The sequence below is a fragment of the Ochotona princeps genome, chromosome 3, assembly GCF_030435755.1.
Source record: "Ochotona princeps isolate mOchPri1 chromosome 3, mOchPri1.hap1, whole genome shotgun sequence".
Taxonomy (NCBI): Eukaryota; Metazoa; Chordata; class Mammalia; order Lagomorpha; family Ochotonidae; genus Ochotona; species Ochotona princeps.
In genome coordinates this window covers 22,568,074-22,595,985 of record NC_080834.1, presented here as the reverse complement: position 1 = coordinate 22,595,985, position 27,912 = coordinate 22,568,074, and the positions used below count along the sequence as shown (strand labels likewise).

The following is a 27,912-nucleotide window of genomic DNA, read 5'->3' as shown; positions in this document are numbered from 1 at the left end:
ATGGCTGGTAATGAGTGTTTACTACATAGGTAGAAAAGTATTTAATGAATTGTATTCTTGGACATTCAGGCTTATTATTTATATAAGCTCTGGGTAGGAAGATAATGCTGTTGTATTGTGCAACTGTAGTTAGCATGTTATCTTGAAAAGTGTTAAGGCTAAAATAGAATTTTAGTGTGTTAGAGGAAGTGATACTAAAGTGATTCAGGAAACATCTGGAGCTGCTTGCACGATCAGGTAAGAATCCTGATTGCATACGAGATCATGGCCCATCCAGCCTTTCCGTTCCTGCTGCTCAGTTAGAACCCTCTCATGACACTGAAAACCATTTCTGAAAGTTTAAAAAAGTGAATACTTTCAATATATGTGATCTTGATTTATCTATTTCTCTTTAGTTCACCAGAAATAACAACTTTATTTGGTGATCAATAATGACATATTTGATTAAAATGACCAGATTTTTTGTTGCTCCTTAGAAGCCACTGATGATTAATATAACATTGTGTGTGATTGTTATCGAGGCAACTTTAAACCACAAAAATGAGATTCAAATACATTCAATTATACATCTGTTTTTCAATCAATGACATTTCTGTACAGAAAGTCATAAAATTCCAAACAGACATTAAAAATAGCACCAATATTTACTATTTATAAGTGTTTTCTTGATGTAATATGATAAACCCATAATATCTTAATTTGAACTTTTTGTTAAACATAAGGAATATATTTTTCAAATTTTTACTCCTTTTCTTAAAGACTCAACGGGGCTATAACTACAGAAAACTCTTCCAACTATGCTATAATTTGATGAAGTAAGGACTCTAAATGTGGCAGTAATTCGTCTCTGAATTCCGGATTTGATCTAGTTTTATCCTTTTTTCATTTGAATCTTGAAATATTTGTGATGGGGCTCATTTGTGATCTGGTGCAGGAGTCCTGTGAGAAACAAAAAGAATCAACAGCAGATTTACAACCACATTCATCCAAATTGTACCTCTACCTCAAAGTGAGTGAAATAACAGAAGAAATGATACACACGTAATGGTTCAAAAATGCTACTATTGTTGTCTCCAATTTCTTGCATATTTCATCATTGGCCATTGACATGATGATGTTAGTCCTTTAGTACTAACGACTTGAACACCTGCTCCAATTCTAAAGGGATTAAGCAAACAACGTCCAAGATAAATGCAGTTGCCCTTGACCCAGCAGGTGCTACTTGTACAAGTGTTTCCCAGCAAGCACACTTTTATTGTTAACAGTCAGCAACCAGAAGTCAATTTCAGGTAAGTCTTAAATTAAATCTATTTTGAATGTGTGTATGCAATAAAGCTGACCATAACTATTTAGTAGATGAATCATATCTCAATCCCTTTTTGTGCAAGATCACTTTACTTTATTATAATGATGCATTACTTTTATTTTTCTGAAAACTTATGGAACTAGTTAGCACCTTGCTTGGTTCATCAGTACTTTGTGGTATGATTTAAAATCCAGGCAAGTAAGTGAGTAAGTGAATTTTTAAAATGAAATGCTTGTCTGGAGTTGTACATTGATTAAGTGCTTAGAAATATTCTGGAAGAAATGAATTCTCAAAAATGTATATTTCAGTTATTTAAATTTGGTAATGATAATGAGATATGATAATGATGACCAATGCCAAAATTCTATAAGGAAACTTTCATCTTTGATAGTATTGTTTATAATTCTACCAAGAACTAAGTGCGGAGTGGATTGCCTCTCAAAAATATAACATTTTGACAGCTTGCACTTTTAGAAACTGAAGTTCTGGTCAGAAATCCTCCCAGACTTCATATGTATATGAATTCATATATATATGTGTGTGTGTGATTTACAGGTAGATATCCAATTTAAATGATAAACTCTCCTGCCGGTTTTGCTATTACACTGGCGCTCATGACATTATATATTACCAATGTATCCTTGATTAAAAAAAATTCTCCAAAAGACAAATATATTATTTTTCCTTATGTGTGGTAATTAATACACAGATTACAAAAAATGTGATCAATATGAGCAAAGTTGACATGTTGAGGTTTGGTTGTTTATAGCTTCTGCCTATACTCATGGGGAATATGTTTTTTTTTGGTAGTTGTTGAATTCTGTTTCTAATGGAGTGTTAAGCCTGTGATTGCAAACTAAACTGAAAGCATTCCACTGTAGAAGTTTTTTTTAAATTAATAATGAAGGAGTGTTTGTGGGGAATCCAGGAAGTAGGGGAGCAGGATAGGCAGTATCAGAATGCTCCTAAACCTGGATTGCAAAAGATGTGAAATTTATTCAACTTGTATAAATAAAAAAAGTTAAATACATACATAAGTTTAACGTACTTTAGTGTATATTTAATGTGCTTCGCATATTGAATATTTTGATTTTATTATATGCATGTGTATTAAAAAAGAGAAAGTATTAGTAAAGAAACCATAGTAAACCATCTCTTAAAATACTTGGGGGTCATTTTAAAAGCAAACTTATTTCTGTATACTGACTTAGAAAATTACCCAGAAACATATTTTAGTAAAAATGGAAAGAGTTTAAGTAACAATAAGAACATTTTCTTGATGATACTGGACAGCATTTTAATATAGTGTCCTTGTCTTGTGAATTCATTGTGGTTTTCAATTGCTGTAGGACATATGTTAATTTTGTCAAATTATTCCTTGACATTTAACATTGCTTTATCCTCTTATATTGTTCCATTTGTATTTGTCATTTTGTTTCTTTATAATTATCCTAAATTCCTTTTTCCTTATTGTTAGCAGACTGTGAGCTGGGCTTTGGGATATTTTGCTCTACAGAAGTAAAGTTCTATAGAATTGTGAGAAAAACTACTTTAAAAAGTGAGATTACTCAGTCGATTCAGATTATATTTACTTCATAAAATAGGCAAAATATACTGTAGTGTGTTTATTTTTACCTCAAGTTTCCACCGTATCTATAAACAATGTGTAAGTAGTTTGGGAAGAAGTTTGTTGAGTGTAAGATTCATTCAATCTCCCCACTTTGAGTATCCCACTGAATGCCATGAATGCCACGTGACTATCTAGAGCATGACCACCAATTATGCTGTCAGAGTATCTGCAGTGATTTTTCAGAAACTGGAAAAATGTTTTGCACTCAGTCTTGGTGGCATCTACAACTCTACCAACTCTCCTAAATGACAATACTCATTCAGGAAAGCAGCACTGGGCAATCTTCTTTTGATAATGTGTGCTCATAAGGCAGCATGTTATAACGTGTAGAAAGTTTCCTGCTAAGCTTAGTACCATGAACTCTATTTGGAAAACTAACTAAATCTGAATTCATAATGCACAGAAATAAAAATGGGTATGATCTTGCTGTGGAGTCTCCTAACACTTATTTCCGGAAGTCAAAACTCAAGATGTTTGGCTCAAAAAAATACAGAATTTGCAGTGGATCTCTATCAAGCTATTCGTTTATCTCAGAAGAATAATATTATATTTTCCCCCTTGGGAACAACTTTGGTTCTTGGAATGATACAACTGGGAGCAAAAGGAACAGCACAGGAGCAGATAAGACAAACTTTAAAACTTCAAGAAACCTCACCTGGTAAGGGTCTTTCATGTTTATGTACACTTGGTAAGATACGGTGAAATGTATTTTTAAAATAATAGGCAAATTTTCTGTCATTACATTTGAGCAAATTTTTAAGACATTATAGAAAATAAAAATTTTAATAAAGTGGAGAATTGTTCCATTGCCACTTATTTATAATTATTTCCTAATGAAAATGTTACAAAAATCATTTGCTAAGAAATTAACTTCTATACAGATACAAAATTGTGTATATGTTTGTACATCTTTGGTTGTTTAACTAGTTTTAGTTAATTGTGTTTCTATGTAAGATGAAACTGTTTAAAGGCACTAATATTTCAGAGGTTCTGACTGCAAGCTTATCAGAGAAGCTGTTCTACATATCTTCTGAGTGCTTTATTACTTTTCAAATATGTATCACATAATATAAATATTCCTGGAAATGGTATCATAGGATTTACTGAGATTAATCAAGACTAAATCTTGAATCTAGTGGAATACAATGACATCACATAAGGAAAATTCTAGTAACTTCTTTGTCACCAACTTCTTTTTATCTAAAAGTGCCTTCATTTAAATGATATGCTGCAGTCTAGTCAAAGTCTAAATTGAGGATGCTACTCTCTTCCACTAGTGCCAAGAGCTAAGAACCTTGATCTGCAGTTAAATGACCTTGTGACTTGGTACAAGTCATGTATCTGGCAAGTCTCTTCATGTCCCTTATGGATTTGCCAATTTACTTGTTCCTTCCGGCTGAACTACTCTAGCTTTTATGTCTTTCTTTCTTCTCGTTTTTGGGTCTCCCACATGCTTACAAAATTGGCCATTCAACATTCTGGATGCCTGACACAATCAAACATAAAGTTATATTCCACTCATGACCTAAAGATTCTACATGGATTTATTTAAGGAAATGAAATACACTTGCTCTTATTACTTATTCAGGGTCATGCATATGGATTCTTTTTAGTCTATGCTTAATGAGATCATTAGTCTGTAAATTAAATCAATCTTCTAAGGCAGAATATTTTAGACTCTCCCAACTTTGTGCTACCTCCTGACATTTTTGCCTTGACTTCTGAGTTCCCTGATTTATCAAAGGGGAGTTGTTTGCCATCAATCATAGACTTAAACACATGACACACATCTACTAGTTCCGGCAAATGAGTTGGAACTACTTATTTTTTTGCCCTTTCTCTTCTTTTCATTCCTTTAAAGATGTTCATTAATTGTAAGTTGCTGAGAATTAGTTCCCAATTCTGTCACTACATTTCTGATCTTAATTGATTCTTTCGGAGAAGTTCTTATGTCTTGAGAAGTTTTTTTCCTGTTAGTCTCTTACTATCGAGATGTTTCTGGTTCAAAGACCAACAAATGCTTATAACTGAAGTTGTTACACAAACAAGAAAAGCAGATGAACTGTCTTTATTTATGTAAAGAATTAAAGGGTTATAAGTAATTATTGAAATTCTTCAAATCCAATCATATAGAAATAGTTATCACTAAAATATTGTTACGTTAGTGGCCGTATCTTAGTGAACTGAGGATCTTGGCATTCCCAATACAGTGCTGCAAAATTGTAAGACTGTTCTCTGCCCAAGAACAAGGGGGCACATGTGCCTGAAACAGTCTGTGTCCCATCGGTCAGACGAGATAGGTCATGCAGTGGCAGCCCCCCAGGGAGGGCTCTCTTTGCACAAAGATGTCTGATTAAAAAAATGTATCTATATGCAAAGGCACCCCTAATTTTCATTGGGTTCCTAATAACATTTTCCTTTCAGTATTTTTTTTTTTTGCTATACTTATTTAGTGGGCATCTTCCAATGTTGAACCATTGGTTTGCATCACCAGAGATGAGCTTAATATAATTAATTTTAAGCTATGAAAGTGCAGAGACCCTCAAAGAAGTTGTTATTTGAAACGGAGTTCCTGGAGTTCAGTGACTGAGTTTCAGGATTAGTGAGGAGGAATGGAACTATGTCAGCACAGTTTGGTACTGAACAGGAAGTTACTGAACAGAGTTTCCGAGCAGAGATATCTCAGGCATACTTAGTTTCCTGGCAACACTGTGGTCAGAGCAATCCCGGACTGGATAATAGGCCAATGGTGATTTCTTAGTTGATTTTGACTGCTCACTTGGTTAGTGGCTATGGTGGGAATGGTTAAAGGTTTTTATTGTTTATGTAGACAGCCAAAATATGTGGATTCATGAACCTTAATAGGAAATTTGGATTCTTACACATCTCTAGAGATGATTGTGAGTTATCTTGTAAGTTTTAAAACCTGGGCAGGTACAGTTGCTTCTAGGAGAAAACTCCTTTCTTTATCTGAAATAAAGTAATATTGAGAAAAGATTGCTCGTCACTGCCATACTTGCCATCAGCATTCACTGGTACTCCATTCTGTTTCACATATTCATATAATGTAGACTATGAGGCTACAGATATAAACTTACAAACACAAAAAATGGGCTGAGTGATAGTGTAAAGACAGACATCCTTTCAGTCCAGGAAAATGAATATTCTTTTTGCAAATTTACCTGGATTTTTTTTTTCTATTTAACAGTTGACTTTTTGGGGTGATTGTTGTGGTATGCAGATAAAGCTTCCTCCTGAAATGTAGGCATCCCATCTTAGCACAAGTCGGTGTCCGGCCTGCTCCACTGCCAATTCTGCTTGTGTTAATGGTTTGACCAAGTTTGGGGGCCTCTGCCACCCACTTGGGAGACCAGATGAAGCTCCTGGCTCCTGGCTCCTGGCTTTGTCCTGGCTCAGTCCTGTCCATGGTAGCCATTTGGGCAGTGCACTAGTAAGTGGAGGACTTTTCTCTCTCTCTCCTCTGTAACTCTGACTTTCAAATAAATAAATAAGCAAATCTTTAAAAAGTTGAAATCTACAAAATGCAAGAAAGTGAACATTTAAATTATTTGTGCTCACTTGGAAAGGATCATTGGTCATCCCTAAGAGTGCAAAAAATGATGATATGAGTCAGAACGCTCAGATAACAAGCTGGAAACTGTTGTTTTTGTGTTGTTCCATGTGTCAGTATACATTATAATTATTTTTTAGGAGAAGAATTTTCTGGGCTGAAGTCATTTTTCTCTGCCATCGCTCAGAAAAAACAAGGATTTACATTTCATCTTGCCAGTGCCCTCTACCTTCAAGAAGGATTCACTGTGAAAGAACAGTATCTCCATGGCAACAAGGACTTTTTTCAGAGTGCTGTAAAGCTGGTGGATTTTCAGGATGCAAGGGCTTGTGCAGAGACGATAAGTACCTGGGTGGAAAGCAAAACAGATGGTAAAGTTTCCCATTTAAAAAAAATCATTATTTGCCATTATGTCCATCGTTTTTAATATCCTAAAGCAAAGAATGGCTGAATGCTATCTGCTGGGACTCAAGGACCAAGTCTCCTGCCTCATTTCACTGTTATTTAAATTAATATTAAATTTTAAAAGCCAGGAGTAATTTTAGTTTGCTCTGGAAAGTATACTGATTCTTTTTTTTTTTTGTAAGTCATATCTAGGTTTTTTTATTGCATTTCATTTTATGACACCATTTCATAGGCTCTGGGGTTACTGCAACCCCTCCCTGTCCTCTTCCCCCATGGTGGATTGCTCCACCTTATCGCAGTATTACAGTTCAAATCCAGTCATGATTCTTTCATTGCAAGCATGTACCATGCATAGAGTCCAGCATCTTATTGTCCAGATAAATTCAACAGTTTCTTGGGGAGACCATCTCTGGTCTGAAGGCAGAGCTGACAGAATATCATCCCGACCAATTCAAAGCCATAACATCACATCAACGACAATTTACAACATTATGGAGTTAATTGACATGGTATTGAGTGACTGATATGTTAGAAAATGCAAGTTCTTAACCACATCCTGTGACTACCTAATTGCCATTTCTGTTTTGGTTTATGCACAACTGGCTGCTATACACCTTAAAATGGCTATAGGGTACTGTTCAGCTATCTCATGTCTGTTTTCATTCTTGTATTTAGCAGTTAATAGTGTTGATGCATAATTTTTACTGAACTTGGCAGATTTTAAGATAGTCCAAACTGGCTTATAACTCTAACACTTTTATTGTTTTTTTGAGACACCCGTTTTTAGAATTCTTAGTGGACAAGTTCTAGCGATAATCTTTGTTCAGACATAAGCTGTTCATGTATGGAAGCATGACTACTCTCACTGGCCAGGTACAAGTGGCAACTGCCAATACCAAACAGCACATTGTACTTGTATGTGCTAGTGTTTAAGAATGAGTGTTAGTCATCAGAACCATGGTCATATAAACTTGAATTTCATTAAAGGTGACAATATATCCATAGTGACCACAAAGGAACAGAGGAAGCTAAAAGTCAGACATACCTGGTTTCAAACCCTCAAAATTGGTCTAGGGTCTGTTTAAATAGAATGTACTATTAAGACATTTCAGAAGTATTGGAATTCTTCATCATACTGATATATGTGAACTGGCATGCTAGGATCCCGCTTGACAGAGATTTGTTTCTTTGTTTCTTGCCACAAGAAAGATTGTGATGGTGTGAGACACTACTGCATTTCTCTATGGGAAATTTCATAGCAGGAATCCTAAATTGTGGGAAGATGTGGTAAGCAGTGCTCACAGGCTATGAAATGGATACAAACCAGACAGCTCTGTTGGACTCATACGTATTTCTCAGAAGCTGAAATGGCACGTTGGCTGTTGAAGTAGAAAACTGATTTCTTAGGAACCAAGAATCTCTCTAGCATTCTCCAGTCTTGCTTTTCTGATGTTAGAGGGGGGCAAATCTGAGTGTGCTGTTCCTTTACTAATTATGAGAGCTATGCCAAAGATTTTAACTGCAATTTCAGTAATACCAATAAATATACAAAAATAAATGTTTTGTGCTTATTCTTTCTGCATGGGAGACAATTGTTGCAGATCACCACAATACAGAGATCTGTCGCTAGGCGCATTTAGGGCTCTTTCCCACTGTCCAGAGAAGACGCACCTACTCTCGGTGACATGTTCAATATCATTCCCCGTCTTTCTCAAAGTTGGGATGTTTACATGACCAGAAGCTTATTCCAAAACTGATTTGTGGAAGATATTTTTGCTTTCACCCTGCCTAATTCAGTTTCACTGAATCACTCTTGGGTATTTCTTGCTTCCACCTAACAGGAAAAATTAAAGACATGGTTTCAGAGGAGGAGTTCGGCCCTCTGACTCGGCTTGTGCTGGTGAATGCTATTTATTTCAAGGGAAATTGGAAACAGAAATTCAGAAGAGAAGACACAGAGCTCATGAATTTTACTAAGCAGAATGGGTCAGCAGTCCCGATTCCCATGATGAAGGCTCTCCTGCGGACAAAATACGGTAATAAGACAGCATACTTTGTAAAACCTGTTTTTGGGAATTGTCAGGTGTATCTGATGACCTTTTTGTTTGTTTGTTTCAGGTCATTTTTCCGAATTCTCCATAAACTACCAGGTTTTGGAACTGCCTTATGAAGGTGATGAATTTAGTTTAATTCTCATACTTCCTGCAGAAGGCGTGAATGTAGAGGAAGTGGAAAAACTGCTCAGTGCTCACCGGGTCTTGAAATGGTCCTCCGAGATAAATGAAAAAACAGTGGAAGTCAGCATTCCTAGGTTGGTGATGATATTTTCTTGTAATGCTGCTTATGTGCCTGTTGATGCAGACATTTGAATAGCTGGATGAGAGGCAACACGAAAGAAAGATGCACTTGAAAGTGCTGCTCTGCTTTCAGGGCAAAAAGGAAGGCCTAGCCACCCTCGCTAGCTCCACTGTGAGAAAGACTGAGTTTAATCAGCCAATTTTATCATTTTTTCTCAAAGAACTGCTGTAGCATATGTCTTAACATTACAATTCTGGAACAAAAAGTGATCATTATTTGACGATCTGCTGATCATACTAAGTTATCTTTCCATATTTTCTTCTAACTAGTATTAGAAATATTTAACTTATATTGTGTTTAATGGAAACAAAACTGAAAAAACCCACTTAGAATAGTATGCATTAAGTAATAAAAACACCTTTGAGACTGACATAACAGTCATCGAAGTACAAATCCTATCTTCAATTTTATTCATCTTTAAGTGCGATTTTTAGATACTTGGTACAAAATGGAAATTACAAAGGAATTCTTGGGAAGCAATAATTATAAGCATTAACTTCTTATTATGTGCTTCCAAATAATGGGAGAAATTTGAGAGAGAGAAAGCTGTGGCTAAATAACTCAATTTACACTTCATTATAGTTTTTTCAAAGGAGAGTTGCTTAGTAAGTTGTGTTTTGTTTCTTCACTCCTAAATTTCTCCAAGTCTCTCAAGGTCCACTTTTGTGTTCATATAAGTCAATTCAAAATCTTCAAGAACTTAGTCTAATCTATTTTTTTGCTTTTTAAAGATTTATTTATTTACTTTAATTTGGAAGGCAGATTCACTCACCAAATGGTTGCAATGGCCTGAGCTATGAAGATCTGAAGCCAGGAGCCAGGACCTTCATCTGTCACTGGCATGGGTACAGGCTCTCAAGCACTTGGTTCAGCTTCTACTTTTCTAGGCTACTAGTGGGGAGCTGGATCAGAAGCGGAAATGCCAGGTTTAGAACTGGCATCCGTATGGAATGCCGGCATATACTGGTGGAGAATTAGCTGTTGAGCTGTGGTGGCAGCTCTGCTTAGTCCTATTTTTACCCTGGCCTTTCTTGATAAATTGGAAAAAGTTGTATCTCATGGATTTTCTTACTCTAATTCTAGTTCTTGATCCAAGTATTAACTATGTTTTTCCCCTGAAACTATTTCTTCATTTGTTTTTACACTTTTCATGCCAATGCTATTGATACCTTCCTGCTCCCCGACTCACTTCTTTTTCCTATATCCCCACAAATTAAAATCTGAATTTCTAAATCCGATGTTTTCCAATTCCTTATCACCTACAGGTCTCTGTTGGATGATATTCTTTCCAAGACTTTTTATTTAATTTTTTTAGTTTCTACTGTGTCCAAACACTAGGAATAAAACTGCGCATGTGACAGATGACTTCAAATAACTGAAATAATAAATTTTGAAATTACATTGCATATCTTCACCTTAACTTTCCTGTTTTGAAGTTTGGAAAGAGTAATGTCTTAGAGCAAATTAATGCTGTTAGTAACTGTCAGTATCACATACTACCTGTGGGTCTTTAGAGTCTCTTGGTTACTCTGAAATATGTGTTTTATTTTTCAACATAAAGTGTGGCGGTTAAAACTCATAGCCAAGATATTGCCAACTTTTTGAGCCTTAATAATAATAATGCATCTTATAGTCAACTGACCATGGAAATGGGAGACTTTGCCAGAATTCTCTTTCCTGTGTTTTAAGGAACTCCTTAAGGAACGTTTCAAAGACCAGAAATTCCTTCAAGCTGCTGAGTCTGGACAGTGTGTTCAAACTGTTCATGCTTCCCCTGTAACTACTGCTATTGTGCAGGTATCAGGCTTTTTAAATTCATCCAAGCACAACTGTTATGGATTGAGTTCTGTCTCATCCCTCTTAATTCATAGGTTGCAATCTTAACCCATGATGTAACCTGATAATGTGACCTTATTTAAAAATACAGGTATTATAGAGTAAGCAAGTTAAAGCAGGGTAATTAGAATGGACTCTAGTGCAATATGAATTCTGTCCTTGTAAAGAGGGGGCATCTGTCCAAGAGTTCCACATACGGGGGAGAGGTTATGAAGAGAAGTAATCAATGTGGCCTCTCCAAGCCAAGCAAAGGCATAAAGAAGTCTTTGGCTCATAGCACCTCAAAGAAACTCCTAATGTCTTGATTTTGGGCTACTTGCCTTCACAACTGCAGGGTAATACACTCATGCTTAGTGAGCTGCACTGTTTGTGGTGTTTCATTATAGAACACGAACAAAGTCATACTGTCATATGTTATTAGGTATGATCACTCTTGAAGTATAGCCAATTGCTTGTGTGTCACCTCTCTTATTGATTTCCTTAGTCTATCATTGCCATTGTATCAGGACCCAGTCCTTATCATCTACCTTTTACAGAGCATGCAGGTCCTTCACCTTTTCCTGGCAGAGACAGAAGGTCACCCACAGGATGGTTTGTGCCTTCATCTCACGAAACATCTCTATTCTGCCCTTCTAGTTCTATCTGTGTAATGAAAAGCTTCATTATCTTCATGAAAATGAACTAGTTGTCTTGTAAGGTGAGTTGGAATCTACATTTACATAGAAACAGAAACATTAGTTAGTGGTTTGGACTTCACGGTTCCATACAAATTCCAGCCACCAGTGGTTTTTTCAAAGGTGGTTTCAATGGAAGTGTCTCATCACATCTCCTCACAGCACAAATTCTGGCAAATAAAGATGAAGAAATGATGCCTTTTTTCCTTGTTAAGAAGGCCACTGCATAGATAGCCCCAAACTCTAATCGCAATCTGAGTCTTTTCCACTGCATTCCCTTTTTTTGCAGGTACATTTCCATAACATCTGACAAGTAAATAGCAAATCATCTTTTAATTTTTTAAAAGAGATTTCTTTATTTTACTTGAAAGTCAGAGTTACTGAGAAAAAGAGGGAGTAATAGAGCTCTGCCATCTGCTGCTTCATTCCCGAAATGGCTGCGAAGGCTAGAGTTGGTCCAAAGCTGCGAGCCAGCAGTTTGTTTCCGGTCTCCCACGTGGGCTCAAAGGCCCCAAGACTTGAGTTCTCCTCTGTTGCTTTCGCAGGCCATAAGCAGGGAGCTACACTGAAAGTGGTGTAACCAGGGCACGAAACAGATCCCGTGTGGACTGCTTGTGCCACAGATGGTGGTGAGCCAGCCATGCCATCATACATGCCCTATCAACTCACAGTTCCAGACTCCACTCAAAATAACCACTTCCACATTGATTCTCCCAAAGAGGCCTAGTTAGAACAAGCGATTTCTCCTTATTTTTACAATGTATCATGCAGGCTCGTGTCATGTCCTTATTACATCGCACTGGCATTTCATGCTAGCACTCTGTCTACCCTGTTAAGTGTGAAGTTCTGAGATGAAAAGGTTGTATCTCATTCTCTAGCTCATTTCATTGATTTTATAAACATAGTATGTGCTAAATGAGTACTGTTGAGTTAAATTGCATAAATATTTCCACAGAAAGAAATTCTATGTTATTATCCTTTATCTGATTTTAAAAAGGTCAAGTACAGAGTTCAGTTTTCCTGTCATTTTTAATTCATTACCCCTGAGGACCTTGGCACAGTGGCTCCTCCTTCCTATAGAGGCAGTATAATGAATCACAGGCTGTCACCCATTCACTTAGAAGTTTCTCTCACAAGAAGAAACAAATGAGGATATTTTACATTTGTCTTAAATTCTCAGAACATAAAATTCGTATCTTGATTATTTAATCACAGTAATACAATATCACATTTCAAATATATTCAATTTTCAGTGAAAGAAATTGTTCTCATTTCTTAAGGAAATGTTTGATATGTGTGCTAAGTTCCTTAAAAAGTTTAGCTCATAGAACACACTTTTTGAATTCAGTGTGTGAAGAATTAAAGTGATGCACTGAAAGTTCTGAAATACTTTTTCCTTAAGTAAACAATTCCTTTACAACAAAAAGATACCCATTTGAAATCTGTGCTCCACGCAGCAGAGGGAATACAGAAGCTGGCTAGATCCTGAAGGCAAAGAGTGGCAGATTTTTGCTGCATTATTCAGGTAGTGCGGTTTTTTTTACACCTGGATGAGTGTATAATTGCTTTTAAACTGTAAACGAAAGACTTTGGCAAAATTGAAGGACTTAAAACAGTTGTGTTGGTTTTCTGGTGTGCCAAAAGAGCAAAGCAGACTGGATAGCAGAACCCGACAGGCACCGCTTCTGTCTGGCACGGCTCTGTTGGATTCTGAGGTGAGCTGTCAGCAGGGCCATGCACTCTCTGAGTGGGCAGGTGGAATTCTTTGCTCCTTCGGTGCTCCTGGCTTTGGTTGTCAGTCTGTGGCGTTCCTCTGCTTGTAGGTGTGTTATTCCAGTCTTTGTTTCGTCACATGTTTATCTGTCCTCACGTGGCTTTCTCATATCTTGTAAGGATATCAGACATATCGGAAAATGGTCTGTTAGTGCAGTGTGAGCTCAATTTTAATTATTCTGACAGTGACCCTATTTCCAAATAAAATAAGACTATTTCCAAATAAAATCACTTTGTAAAGTGCTAGGACTTAGGGGTTTGACAAAGTAATATGGTGCGAGGCACGTTGCTACTCATAAAAGTGTCCTTCCTAAATGCTGCAAAGTTAGGTGGATACAAAAGAAAAGAAGCTGATCCTAAGAATGCTTGTATATGAACTACTATAGCAGGGAACAAATAAGTGATAATTTAGATTACAGTTGCTATTCAAAGAACAGTTCCTCCCTCTGATATATAGCTTAAAATCGAGGTAAACAAGATGAAGCATATTCTGAAATGATTGGATGCCATCCAGTGCTCTCCCCTCTAACTTACAAGCGACTTAGCTTTAGACATTGTCCTGAAGTTGGATATCAGCTAGGATGGTCATATTACATTTTTTAAATATAATACTGAAAATAACTTAGAAGAATTTTTTTTAATGTTGGAGAGTTTACCACATACTTGTCACACAGCAGATTTGGTCATTTGTAAATATTCTGGGCATGTAGTTTTATTTTCACATGTATGGGGAAAAGTTGCTATATGTATATATGTATATATATCATACAAATGAAAGTCACTTTTCTGTGGATGGCAAATAAAAAGTGACTTTCATTTGTATGAGACTTTAAGGCTTGCATCTTGCATATCAGTAGTCTGACTTGATATTCCTCTTACTTCAAGATGAGGAAAAGGTAAACTTATTCAACTAGTGTTGGAGGAGGAAGGGTTAGATCTTTGTCTTTTGCCTTATGATTTTAGAAATTTATTATTTCCTTAAACAGTTGATTTTCTGTTGAAACGCAGAGGTTGAGACTCTGTTATGGGCAAAAGGCCGAAGCAGATATGGGAGCCACTTATGCTTCCTGTTCTTAAAATGGTTATCCTTAGAACCGCAGAAGGTTCTAGTGGGAAGTATACCAGGAGCATCAGATTGTCCAGTGAAGAAGAACGGGAAGGTATAGGCAGGGAAGACCAGGCATTCCGGAAACACCTGGCCAGTGAGCACCAAAGGCTATACCTGTAAGTAAAGACTATATGAAGGGTAAGTCCCATATGCAAAGGCAGCTATTGAAAGATGAGGTGGTGGGCAAGAGAGATGGTGAGCTGGTTTAGGAAAGTGTTTTGAAAAGATACATTTTTTAATTACCATGTCTTTCCTCATGTTAGTAGCTTGTTTGAAGATTTTCTTTTCTCCTCATTCCATTCCCCTTTATTATCTTCATTTTTTAAGGTTTATTTTTTTATCGGAAAGTCAGATACACAGAGAGGAGGATAGACAGAGAGGAAGAACTTCCATGTGTTAATTCACTCCCCAAGTGGTTACAATGGCCAGAGCTGAGCTGATCTGATGCCAGGAGTCAGGAGCCTCTTCCAAGTCTCCCATGTGGTTGAAGGGTCCCAAGGCTTTGGGCCATCCTTGACTGCTTTTCCAGGCCACAAGTAGGGAGCTGGATGGGAAGTGGCACTGCTGGAATTAGAACCGGCACCCGTAAAAGATCCCGTAGCATTCAAGGCTAGGACTTCAGCTGCTAGGCTACCATGTTGGGCCCTGTCTTCATATTTTTAAGATAATTTCTGTTGGGTTGTAAAAACAAAGTTGGAGTTTTAGAAAGCCTTTATGGGGCCCAACATGGGAGTTGGAGTTTTAGAAAGCCTTTATGGGGCCCAGCGAGGTAGCCTAGCTTTATATAGGATTTCACAAATATCTTTTTTTCTCCCTGCTGGGAAAATTCTTCTTTAACATTGTGTTTATTTCTGCATAGCAGTTATATTAAAGTTATTTTGTTTATTTTCTCCACTGGCCTATGAACTACTTGAGAGCAGGAGAGAGATGTGCTTCCTGTCTCTGAGTGCAGCACAGAGCATTAGTCAAACTGGTGGTCTTCAATGGTGTTTGCTGCCTTCAACCTAGTAATGCTATTCAGACTTTTTAAGAGAGTAAGATCTAAACCCTGAGAGGTCAGTTAAGAAACCTAAACAATTTACCCTATGCAATGAGTGTTTAAAGCAGTAGCTACATGGCGATGAGGAACAACTCAGCAAAGCAGGAAGCAGTTCTTTTTTTTTTTTCCTGGAGAGTGTGATTCTGAATGTGGCTTAGGACGGAATATAATGTCTTGAAGTTCTAGGTTGGACTTAGTAAGAAAATGATGGAACTGTGCTTTCTTGTCATTTTAAAGCAGACATTAACTGAGTGATACAGATTTCTGGAAAGTTCTGGGGTAGACTTCAGAGAGACTTTGAAGTCCTCTATGTTATTTACAATTTTATTTGTGTTACAACACCAAATGGCCCAAGAATGACTTAGGTATACATTGAGAAAGATCTCAGAGTGAAGGAGTCGGAGGGACACCAATCCCCCAAACAGCTAGAGACAGAAAAGGCTTGTCTTAAAACAGAAATTTGGGTTGCTTTCTTGAATTTTCAGCAGGTATTACTCATGGACATCCACAATATAATTTGGTAGCATTTGAGAGTAGATTGCTTTTTGAGCAATCAATGTTTGTATATTAAAAAAACTCATTTAGTGATTATTTAGTGTTAATCATCTGTCCAGCCTTTTTGCTTCTTATTTTCTGCCTTTTGCTATAGTATTTCATGGGAGGGTCCAGAAAAGTGGAAATAAGCCCTGGATGGAATTGAAGACAAACATGCTTTAGCCTACAGCTATTACGACCTGCTGGTCTTGAAGAATGCTTTGATCAGAAGGCAGTTGGACTCAGGGCATTAGCTTTGATTTCTAATGGAGCTGAGTTTAAATCATGATTCTGGCTCCTGTATTGACCTTGAACTTGGAAACATACTTTCTTAGCCTGTATTTTTATGTGTTAGTGGCAATGATAATTGCAGACTTGCTGGGATTTTTTTGAAGATTAAAACTATAATCTGCATTAAGTGCCTAATGCTTGGAAGTGCTGCTTCACATCTGGATATTCATGGCTCCAATAATTACAGATAATTAGGAGCTGGTTACAGATTATACCTTTATGAAATGTCTGAATGGGTGAGTTTCTATTGCTGTGAGCTTCATTGAACTATATTCTTCAGAGATTGTTATTTCAATGACTATTTGGTTATAATTAGATAATAGAAATTATAATAAGTATTACAGTATTTCTTGTCATTATCCCCAATTATTGGTCATTATACTATATATAGCCAATTTGTAGGCAGATTTGAATGTATATTCTCCAATTTGGAAATTCCTATGCTCTATTCACTTTAAAGAATGTGGTAATAAAAACACAGATTACCAGCAATACATCACTGACTGATGGACCTTGGGGGGGAACGGTGTGATATGTGAGGAAACAATTGAGACCAGGAAAACAAAAGATTTCACTATAAGAACATTTGCAAGTCACCCGCTATCTGCTAAAAAAAAAAAAATTACAGCAAATGTGTCCAAACTTCAAGTCTCTCTTTTGCTTTATTCTGTCTTTTTTTTTTTTTTTTGACAGATTTAAAGTAGAACAAAAATTAGATTTCAAAGAACCTTTGCATTCTTTGAACGTGACTGAGCTGTTTAATGGTGGTTGTGACCTCTCTGGAATAACAGGTAGGTAGCTGTCTGGATGTGATCATGTTCGTTTGTCTTCTTGGTGTTGCATTAACCACCTGGACTTAAAACTAAGCCATGATTCAGCCGCAGGAAGCACGCGGTGTGTAAGCCTCGTGCTGAGCCGCCCACACACGGGCACTCAGCTTGCCTTCAGCGAAATCCTTTATGAAAATCAGCATGCATGTTAGAATGTCAGGTAAACAGCCTAAACATCTTTCTCATGAGGTCATGTAGGTAGAAGTCTTATATGTGCTTTTATTTCTGTCCTGGTTTTGGATTTCCTTATCTGAATAATAGGAATTGCAACTATGGAACTCTTATGAACTAATTTGCAAATGTCAATTTTGTAATAGAGGTGCTCGTGATATCGGCCTCCACAAGCCGCAGGTGATGGGGCTGTTGTCACAGTGCCCCAGGCTGCCTGAGCAGCAGAATGCTAGGATTACAGCAGGTCTCAGATGGAGCGCCTGTGCTCAGCCGACCTGAGCAGTCACGCACGGGCATGGTGCTCAGTGGTGCAAGGGCATCAAGACAGCTTTGAAATCATCCTGTTTTTATGCACACATATTAATATATTCATACTTATATGTTTATATACGCCATTATAATTTATTTTATAGTATGTATTTACATAATCATATAAAGATATGTACATAAGACCACAGAGCAAAAGGGACTCCAAGGAGCGTTTGTCCCAAGTCACTCATCCTTTTCTGAATTCAGCCTTGTGTTTATAAAATGGTGCTTAAACACACATCTTGTCCTTCTAATGTGTTTGTGTATCCTTATATACATATCTGGGGCTTAAAGAGGCATTCATTGATTTATTGACATGTAAATCGTGTGGAGGGTGGATGGACGACCGGGGGGGCCCTCTTGGTGGAGGAATGGGCTTCACAGGGGCGGATGCCCGTTGCCATCTTCACACACGGTCCAGCTGCTTGTTGCACGCTGACAGGTGCAGTGACCTCTCTGCCTCCGGCAATCCCAGCAGGACTGAGACGCTCACGTTAACACAGCGCCGGGGCACGCAGTGCGCCTGCAGTCCAGCCACCCCACCAGCCTGCAGGAAATCAGACTGCTTTTCAAATGTTTCTGCTCTTCTTTCTGGCCTTAGAAATCTCACTCAAAACACCTTGGACATTTCGAAAAAGCATTCACACAAATTCCCAGCAATCTGTAACTTCTGTAAAATCCTCTTTCGCAAGTATTTTGTGAAAGACAATATCCCCAAAGTGCTTCATAAATCGATTTGTGCAGAGAAAAATACACATCTGGCATTTTCTGCTCTTTTTTTCCCAGGGTTACTTATTTGAGTCATTTTCACTAATATCATTCTTAGTGGCTTTGGGGGAAATTAAAGGTATATATATGGCAAACATTAATATGAGGTATTAATAATAGGGAAAACTGGGTAAGGGGGTTAGGAGAACTCATTGCGCTTCATTAACTTTTTTTTTTTTTTTTTTTTTTTTTTTGCAAATGTTAAACTATTCGGCAATAAAAAGCTATAGTCTATGGATCACCTGGTCAACCTCTGGCAGAAAATGGGTGCACAGTGAATTCTGAACACAGAAAAGCAATGGGAGAAGGGAAGTGCAGGTGGCTACTTACACAGCTGTCACAAGTTTTCTTTTTTTATTATTCTTTAGCAAAAATACACTTGACATTTTAAGGAGATTAAGGAAAAAAAAATTTTTTTTACCAAATTGTAGAAGCCAATGGGTCTATGAAGACCAGAGTCTTGTTCTAACTTCTTGTCTCTCACGTTCTGCTCTCCTCCCAGGTAGCCCTTGGTAGTGAAGTGGGTTACTGAAACGAGGCAGGCAGAGAGTGATCAGGGCTCGCTGACTGCTGGACGGGCACTTGGGGTGACGCCCGGGTCACTGAGTCTGTCTGAGATTTGTCACTGAGCTGTACTTGTACGTAAACCTAGGAGAGGAAGGCATCACTTGACGATCCCTGAGAAACCATGTTGCTGAACTTCACATCTTCCGATGCTGTCTTTTCTCTATTTTATACTTTTCTGTTGCTTGGCATACTTATTCAACCAATTGACTTCTATGAGGAATGTTTGATGGAAACCAGCTGCGTGCAAAGCTGTTTTTTGGAACACTGGTGTGTATGTCTGCTCTTGTAAAGCCAGCTGGACAGGGCTTCTCAACTTCTGCCTCTCAGCAGCACTGCCCTCTGGGGGACTGTCCCACGATCACTTCACACGCAGCAACTCCCCCAGGGGGAGAGAGGGAAGGTTCTCTCTCAGCGAAAACAAACAAACCAAACCGGTAAGGCACTTTCACACTGAACCTTTTAACAGGTTTTTAATGCACAGCTCTGAAGTGATTTTATAACAGACAACACAAAAGCCCTTTATCCTTACCGGTCTTGAAGGAAAGTGCATTCTGTTTGAAATCAGATCAGAATTGAATGCAGATTTTAAAAGCCAAGTTAGCTTTGGGTTTGAATACATAGGATGAAATTCAATCAGATCTGGAAGCTTGTTTCATCCGGTCTTGGGAGCGTGCCTGAGGGAGGCTGGACCGTCTGTTCAAGCAGCCCACCTTGGGGTTTGCCTGACCTGACCTGGCCTGAGAGAGTTGCTTCATCTTTGCCTTTTACAGCAGGGAAAGATTTGACATCTCCATCTAGCTCTATGTTGTCACCATAGGAGTAAAAGAGAAACCAAATGCGTTTCCAGTAAATTGGCTAAACAGGAAAGTTTCTTTCTTTCTCTTTTCTTTTCTTAGTTTATTTGAAAGTGTCATTGATCTTGAACCTTGGAGGTTATGGCTCTTTATTTTTAACCCTTAAATGTATTACTGTATTTTTTTTTTTTGCCAGATTCATCGGAAGTGTATGTTTCACGCATCATGCAAAAAGTTTTCTTTGAAATAAACGAAGAAGGCAGTGAAGCTGCAGCATCAACTGGTAGGGAAAACGGAGTTAGGGGTGAGGGCCAGGATACCAGCACCGTGAGGAACCCCGGGGTGATGGCCAGGATACCAGCACCAGGAGGGACCCCGGTGTGAGGGCCAGGATACCAGCACCGTGAGGAACCCCGGGGTGAGGGCCAGAATACCAGCACCAGGAGGGACCCCGGTGTGAGGGCCAGGATACCAGCCCCGGGACGGACCCCGGGGTGAGGGCCAGGATACCAGCACCAGGAGGGACCCCGGTGTGAGGGCCAGGATACCAGCACCATGAGGAACCCCGGGGTGAGGGCCAGAATACCAGCACCAGGAGGGACCCCGGTGTGAGGGCCAGGATACCAGCCCCGGGACGGACCCCGGGGTGAGGGTCAGGATACCAGCACCGTGAGGAACCCCGGGGTGATGGCCAGGATACCAGCACCAGGAAGGACCCCGGGGTGATGGCCAGGATACCAGCACCGTGAGGAACCCCGGGGTGAGGGTCAGGATACCAGCACCAGGAGGGACCCCGGGGTGAGGGTCAGGATACCAGCCCCGGGACGGACCCCGGTTTGAGGGCCAGGATACCAGCACCGTGAGGGACCCCGGTGTGAGGGCCGGGATACCAGCCCCGTGACGGACCCCGGTGTGAGGGTCAGGCACCAGCACCATGAGGGACCCCAGTGTGAGGGCCAGGATACCAGCACCAGGAGGGACCCCAGTGTGAGGGCCAGGACACCAGCCCCGTGACGGACCCCGGTGTGAGGGCCAGGATACCAGCCCCGTGAGGGACCCCGGTGTGAGGGCCAGGATACCAGCACCAGGAGGGACCCCGGTGTGAGGGCCAGGACACCAGCCCCGTGATGGACCCCGGTGTGAGGGCCAGGACACCAGCACCATGAGGGACCCCGGTGTGAGGGCCAGGACACCAGCACCAGGAGGGACCCCGGTGTGAGGGTCAGGATACCAGCACCAGGAGGGACCCCGGTGTGAGGGTCAGGATACCAGCACCATGACGGACCCCGGTGTGAGGGTCAGGGCACCAGTCCCTTGCGGGACCCCAGCGTTAGGGTCAGCGCGCCAGCTCCGTGAGGGACCCTGCCTATGCAGGTTACACTGTTGTTGGCAAATCCTCAATGTTCATTCCAAATCTGCAGCTACATGATTCGATTATTCTTGCAATAATTTTAAGGAAATGACAGGCCCTAAAAGCTCTGAGTTCACAGAATAAGTTAGGAAAAGTAATCGCAAAATAAATACATTTCAACTGAGCTGTGATTGCCACAAGGCTGAAATATGCAAATGAAGTGCAGAATATCTGGATAGGGACTAAGAATTAATAATTTTATGAAAATGAATAATGCAATGTATATAAAAAGTGGTCTGAGAATTACTGTTTAAGAGATAGCATTTTAAACTACTTCTACTGAATTCAGTTTAGTATCTGGCTTTCTTCCTCATTGAGTACAAATACAAATTTAGAATTATTTCATGAAAGATCTATTACTTATTCTTTTGCATTCAGTCTTAAAACTTATCACAAATTTCTCCATTTAGAAGATAGTGATTATTTTTGCATGTTCAAACTCTTCACACGAATAACCTTTCTGTGCACAGAATACTAGGGAAATATGTTCTGTGCTGGTCTTTCAGTGGGAACTGTTAACGATTGTCTCTGTTTCACAGGTATGCACATCCCTACGATTATGAGTCTGGCTCAAAATCAATTTATAGCAAACCATCCATTTCTGTTTATAATGAAGACTAATCCAACAGGTACCTTTTTGGAGAATTTTCTGGGGGAACTACCTAAGTAATGCAGACCAAGTCCTAATTTCTAGTTGTTAAATGGAATTGTTTATTCTTCCTATTTGCATTTGTTATGTGCCTGTTATGAATCACTCTTTGTATTTTAAGTGATGAAAGGGTCCCAAAATAGGGCAATAACAATAATTGCTACTGCCAGAGGTTTTGTAAGTGGTAGTCATTTTAGATTCCCATTTCTAACACTAAAACTCCTTCTAAATCATATAGTCAGAAAGTGAAGGAGTAGGCGTTAAGGCCAACTGTCTATCTGTGAAGCCATAATAGAAGAGAAAATTCCCAATTGTGGCCATGAAGTATTTCAGAGGTGGATTCAAAGTGATTATGTTATTGGCATAAACTCTGAGGAGAAAGCAAGGTTCCACTGAGTGTCAACTTGGACCAATGATGACCACGATTCCATTAAGCATACTGTGTGATAGAAGAAGGAGTGGATTTCACTGGCACTTCAGACTGAAACCTCAAATTGTCTGTAGAGATATTGTAGTACATGTTTTTATGAAAAAGAGGACAGATGTGTGAACACAGTGAAAGGAACTATCCTGTTAAGAACTGATACTTCAGCAGTCATGATGCCCCTGTGTGTGGTATGGTAGACCACAAGAGTAGAAGTTGCACCTTGCCTATGTGTGTACCCATCGCAGTATGTGGTGAAATGTCTGTACCGAGTGCTGGACACTCCAGACACAGAGTGTGGACTGAAGTATTAGACCTGCCTCAAGTCCCGGCCCAACCACTCATCTTTAGATTAAACTGCTTATCATCTGCAAATCATGTTGTCCCAATTTTCTATTTGAACATAATGCCAATACTTGCCTATTAGAGTTACCTAAAAGAATACATGAAGCTTCGAACATTGTGGTTGGCACCCACTCAATACTCTCGTGAATCAATCAGCCAACCAACATAAATGAGTTAATGACTGAATAAAGGAGTGAAAATGTAAAAAGTTGCTCTGTTCATTGGTTTACACGGAAAATAGGTATTGTGGATCTCAGAACCTGCCTGTGTTCTAGCAACTGGGGATACTCATGTTATTGGTCTAGTGAGAGGTACATCAGCCAGTCAGAAAGTTTTGCTTGGAAAAACTGGAATAATTTAAAAATTGCTGAGACTGCACTAACATGACTTCAGTTGTAGTAGTAGATATGTCAGTGATAAAATATATTGTAAGTATGTCATTTGCTCTACACAGTAACCTTTGGGTAATGTTAACTGCTTATAATTAGTATCTAATTACTGAATATAGAGAACAGAAGGAAATTAAGCTACATTAGGCAACAAAGCACAAGTGGATAATGGCATTTAGAGTAATTAGGTTTGACTCTTATTTTCCAAGTTGATGACTTGTTATATACTAAGGACCATGCCATAGCTATCTGTAAAATGGTAATGAAAATTTAAAGATCTAAGTGACTCATTTATTTGTTTATTTGTGATAAAACTAACCATGAAAACTTAGACAAGTTTTGTGTTTTATGATCTTATTTTAATAGACTATCAGACTGTTTACTGCTTTAATGAATTGCTTAAAATGAATGACCTTTAACTTATTAGTAGCTATACATTAATGCCATATAAAATGTGGAATGGTTTGTTCTCTTGAAATAATACACATTCAGTGATTAATCTATTTTCATATCACAAAAGAATCCTAGGAAATTGTGGAATTAAGGGAGATAGTGATTGAGTACCACCATGCTGGCCTAATAAGTGGCTTCGTGATTACAAAATGTATTTAGTTGACAAGTTCTGAATATGAAGAGGAATGATTTTAGGTTTAAATAATTGATTTTAAACCAGAGTTGATACTTCCTTAAACAGGATTTTGCATGCAATCTATACCCTATCTGTTCATGTTCGATGGATTTTATATTCCAGTGTGCTCACCTAAGCTAGCCTTCAGGACAATGAAAACTGTATCTCCCTCTTTTGTAGGCTGAGGGTGTAGGTCATCTTCACAGGCACTGGGACAAGCTGTGGCTGGGGGTGCAGGATGAGCAACACTGCTGAGATTACACTACTCCAGACATGTTACACATCACTGCTTTTGGAATCCTGAGCTCTCGGGGGCAAAGGGAGAAACAGACTATAGGTTATTTATTAGGAACTCACTTTATGCAAGAATTAGGTTTAAATATGATCATATTTAGTGTTAAGAGGTAAAGTCTACCTCCATCTTATATAGAAGATGTTTGCAACTATTGATTAAATATAGGGAGCACAATATAAAAAAAGAAGAAACATAATTGTGATTTACATTTTTTTATTCCATGCTTCAACTTGCTTTAAAATCCCTTCCTGTCATGTAACAGGAAGTTTTGCTAATCTGCCCACCTCAGTGGTGAGTAGATTGGTGACTCACATTGGAATAGGAAACAGAAAAAGCTGGCACCAATGACTTTTATAAAATGTCATACACTTCCTCATGTTTACGTTTTTAGCCATTGTCTTAAAGCATGATGTCGGTGTCTGTAAAAAGCAGTGTCTTTGAAAAGTTTCAAACAGTCTGGCAAGGATTTTAATGCCATGACATTAAGATACAAGACTGCCTGATGATTGTTACTGTGACAGAATGTAATATCCATCTTGATAAAAATATTGTATATTAGACAAATATGGGTATTTTTTTCCTATTTCCCAAGAACCATTTTGAAACTTTTAGAAATATTTATTTATTTTTATTGGAAAGACAGATATATGGGGAGAAACAGATATAGAATGGAAGATCTCTTGTTTTCTGGTTCACTCCTCAAGTGGCTGCAAGGGCTGGAACTGAGCCAATCTGAAGCTAGAATACAGGAGCCTCTTCTGGGTCTCTCACATGGGTGCAGGGTCCCAAGGTTTTGGGCCGTCCTCGACTGCTTTCCCAGGCCATAACAAGGGAGCTGGAAGGAAGTGGAGCAGCTGGGACATGAACTGGTACCCATATGGGATCCTGGCACATGTAAAGCAAGGACTTTAGCTATTAAGCTACCACTCCGGGCTGTATAGTGAAAATGTGAAGCAAGGTGTTAATGATTACAATTTTATTTACTGTAAGGGAAAAGGTGAACTTTCCTGTCAATTTCCAGAGCATTGGCTGTGCTGACTGTAGGTCGTTGATATGAACACTCTAGCATAAAAAAAAGAACCACTCCACTGTTATTTCAAAGCCAAACATCACTTCCAGTAGTCTTAAAATTATGTAATATATAATATTATATATGTACATATATATATACACATACATATAATTTTATTATATCTGAGAATAATGATTTCAAGTCAAGGTTAAATTTGACATTGATCCTTCGTAATCACTTCCCTTACATCATTTAAAAGGAGTTACAGAGAGCCTGGTGCAGTTGTCTAGTGACTAAAGTCCTCTCCTTGCAAGCACCAGGATCCCATACGGTTGCCGGTTCTAATCGCAGAAGCCCTGCTTTCTATCCAGCTCCCTGCTTGTGGCCTGGGAAAACAGTTGAGGAAGACCCAAAGCTTTGGGAACCTGAACCCATGTGGGAGACCTGGAAGAAGCTCCTGGCTCTTGGTTTCAGATCAGCATAGCTCTGGCCTTTACAGCCACTTGGGGAGTGAATTAGCAGATGGAAGATCTTCCTCTCTCTTTCTCTCTCCTCTCTATAGATCTGATTTTCCAATAAAAGTAAATAAATCTTTAAAAAAAGGAGTTACATAAGCTTGATAAATCGTTTACATTTGTTTTGGCCTCTGGTTCTTGGTTCTTTTTCACTTGCAAATACAGAATGGCTGGAAACAGGTGTTTGTCTAATTACTAGCCATACATCAGCTGGGCGAAGATTTGAACGTATACTAGTATGAAAACATTGTCTTTGGTGGTAGGGCAAGCTTTGGCTCAGAAAAGAAGGCAGGAAAACCTGCTTTTAACTCTGCATTCCAAGCATGAAAAATGACTGCGAATGCTCAGGATTTAGAGCTCTGTCTTGCTCATCACCATCGTGTTACGCTGTGCCTGCCTGGCTGCCTCACTCTATCTAAAACACCTTTATGTCACTTTATTTTTGCTTTTCTCTATGCAAAACAAAACTAACACATTTTTCTATGACAAGCCATTGTGGGTGTTATGATGTGTTCCATACATAGCAGCAAATAATTAACAAAGATGTAGTGGTGTGTTTTAGATAAAGGGGAAGGAATTTCATGTTAGACATCGCCTATTTTTCTTATAGGTAAAAAGACTAAATGAATTGTTAAAATACTGTGAAAAACTGAATATTGTCATTTTTTTCTGCAGAAATTACTAATGCATGTTTTTTCCTTTCCCTAGAATCAATTTTGTTTATGGGAAGAGTGACAAATCCAGATACTGACACAATGAAGGGGAGAGATTTTGATTCACTATAAATAAAGAGGAGTGTTTCAGAATACGTAACAATTCCTGGAAAATTATCAATTGACAAAACATCATCTTTAAAATGTGTTCTGTGTATCACTTTTTGTTTAAAATTATGCTTATATTAATCTTATTAACATAGGTATATATTAATGATTGTGTAAAATTATGTATGAATTTGTTTCTAGTCTTCCTATACTTTATAAATTCTGTAAGCGTCGATAGCATTTGGCTTGTGTACATTTTACTACTAACATATATCTTACATACAAATTGACTAGATTCATAAAAGACCAGACTAGCCGAATCCCAGGTGTAAGAACATTATCCAAGCCCCAACAGGTGTTGCCAGGAGAGTGGTTGGTGATGGTGCTTACCTCTCTAGGATGCTGCTTGCCACACGAGCGTTTAGTATTTGTGACAGGGCACAAATTTTGGGTGTATCACTAACCGTGTTCTACAGCTCGCATTTGCTTGCCTTGATTCAACACGTTTTGGAACATATATTGTTTCCTGCTTATTGGTACTTTGAAGTGTAAGAAGTAGAAATAGTGGGAGCTTTCATAAAGCTTTCCTGTGAGAGTCAGAGCTCAAGTTGCATGACTTTGGAGGCTACCATTTTGTGAATCACAGTACTGAGTTCAGGAAGTGTTAGGGGGAAGAGCATATTCTAAAGGAAAAGATGCATAACCCTTTCTCTAAATACTCTGAAATATCAGATCTAAATATCAAAAATAATGCCATATTCCAATACGACTGCTTGTAATATGTTTCACAGATTTTTCTATGTTCAGGCTAATGATGGGAAATGTCTTTTCTTGTCATAGCGATTTTTGGCAGGAATCTTAATGATAATAGGCACCCCTGTTGAGCCCTAATTGCTTGCTGGTAACTGAAGAAAGCATTTCATATTCTGTTAAACTACTGCAAGTCATACAAATAATATTATTGCCCTTTCTAATACAGAAACTGAAACTCAAAAGAGATTCCATAAATAAATCAAGCACACGAAATAATTAAAACCATGAATGGATTTGAACTCAGGACTACACGGAATAAAACTTGTAATCTTAATGACTGAGTTAAACTTCCTTTGTAAAAAAAAAAAAATGAAAAAATAAATTAAGCCTCCATTCAGTATAATTTCTAACTAGTGATTTCTTTTACTGAAGACAGGAAAACATGAGATGAACAGAGGCTTTTAAAACATGAACTTTTACTTCTAGTATGTTTTACCTGGTTGGGATCGATGCATGTCCAGGTGGGCCTCCGATCAGGGAGAGGAGAGTCGAGGTATGAAGGAAGGTGAGCGGGAAAGTGTTTTTCTTTTGGTTCCTTTTTTGCTGCTGTGAATGCTAGGGGTCTAGGGGAAGATGTGCTGCTTGCTATCAAGGTACACCGGCACCTGGGCTTGGGGGACCGTCCTTTGATGACTCCTTAGCATAAGCAGGAAAGAAAGTTACACAAGTGTCACTTGCGTTGTTTGATTGCTGGGGAGTCACTCAA

The 27,912-nt window shown here is 38.6% G+C and overlaps 1 protein-coding gene across 1 annotated transcript; it reads left to right on the top strand.

The window, feature by feature from the left end:
- On the top strand, positions 1-26,454 carry SERPINI2 (serpin family I member 2). The gene is made up of 8 exons (XM_058661188.1): positions 1-7; positions 6,648-6,878; positions 8,754-8,948; positions 9,031-9,223; positions 17,219-17,316; positions 20,161-20,247; positions 21,915-22,004; positions 26,341-26,454. The coding sequence occupies exons 1-8, from the start codon at positions 1-3 to the stop codon at positions 26,415-26,417; spliced, it is 978 nt and encodes a 325-aa protein (XP_058517171.1). The 3' UTR covers positions 26,418-26,454.
- The last annotated feature ends 1,458 nt before the right edge of the window (positions 26,455-27,912 follow it).

Excerpts from the sequence above, each read along its gene's own strand:
- SERPINI2 (XM_058661188.1), top strand. Across the intron at positions 9,224-17,218 it reads GTGGAAGTCAGCATTCCTAG|ATTTAAAGTAGAACAAAAAT; the intron begins GTTGGTGATGAT and ends TTTTTTTGACAG. Across the intron at positions 22,005-26,340 it reads AATGAAGACTAATCCAACAG|AATCAATTTTGTTTATGGGA; the intron begins GTACCTTTTTGG and ends TCCTTTCCCTAG.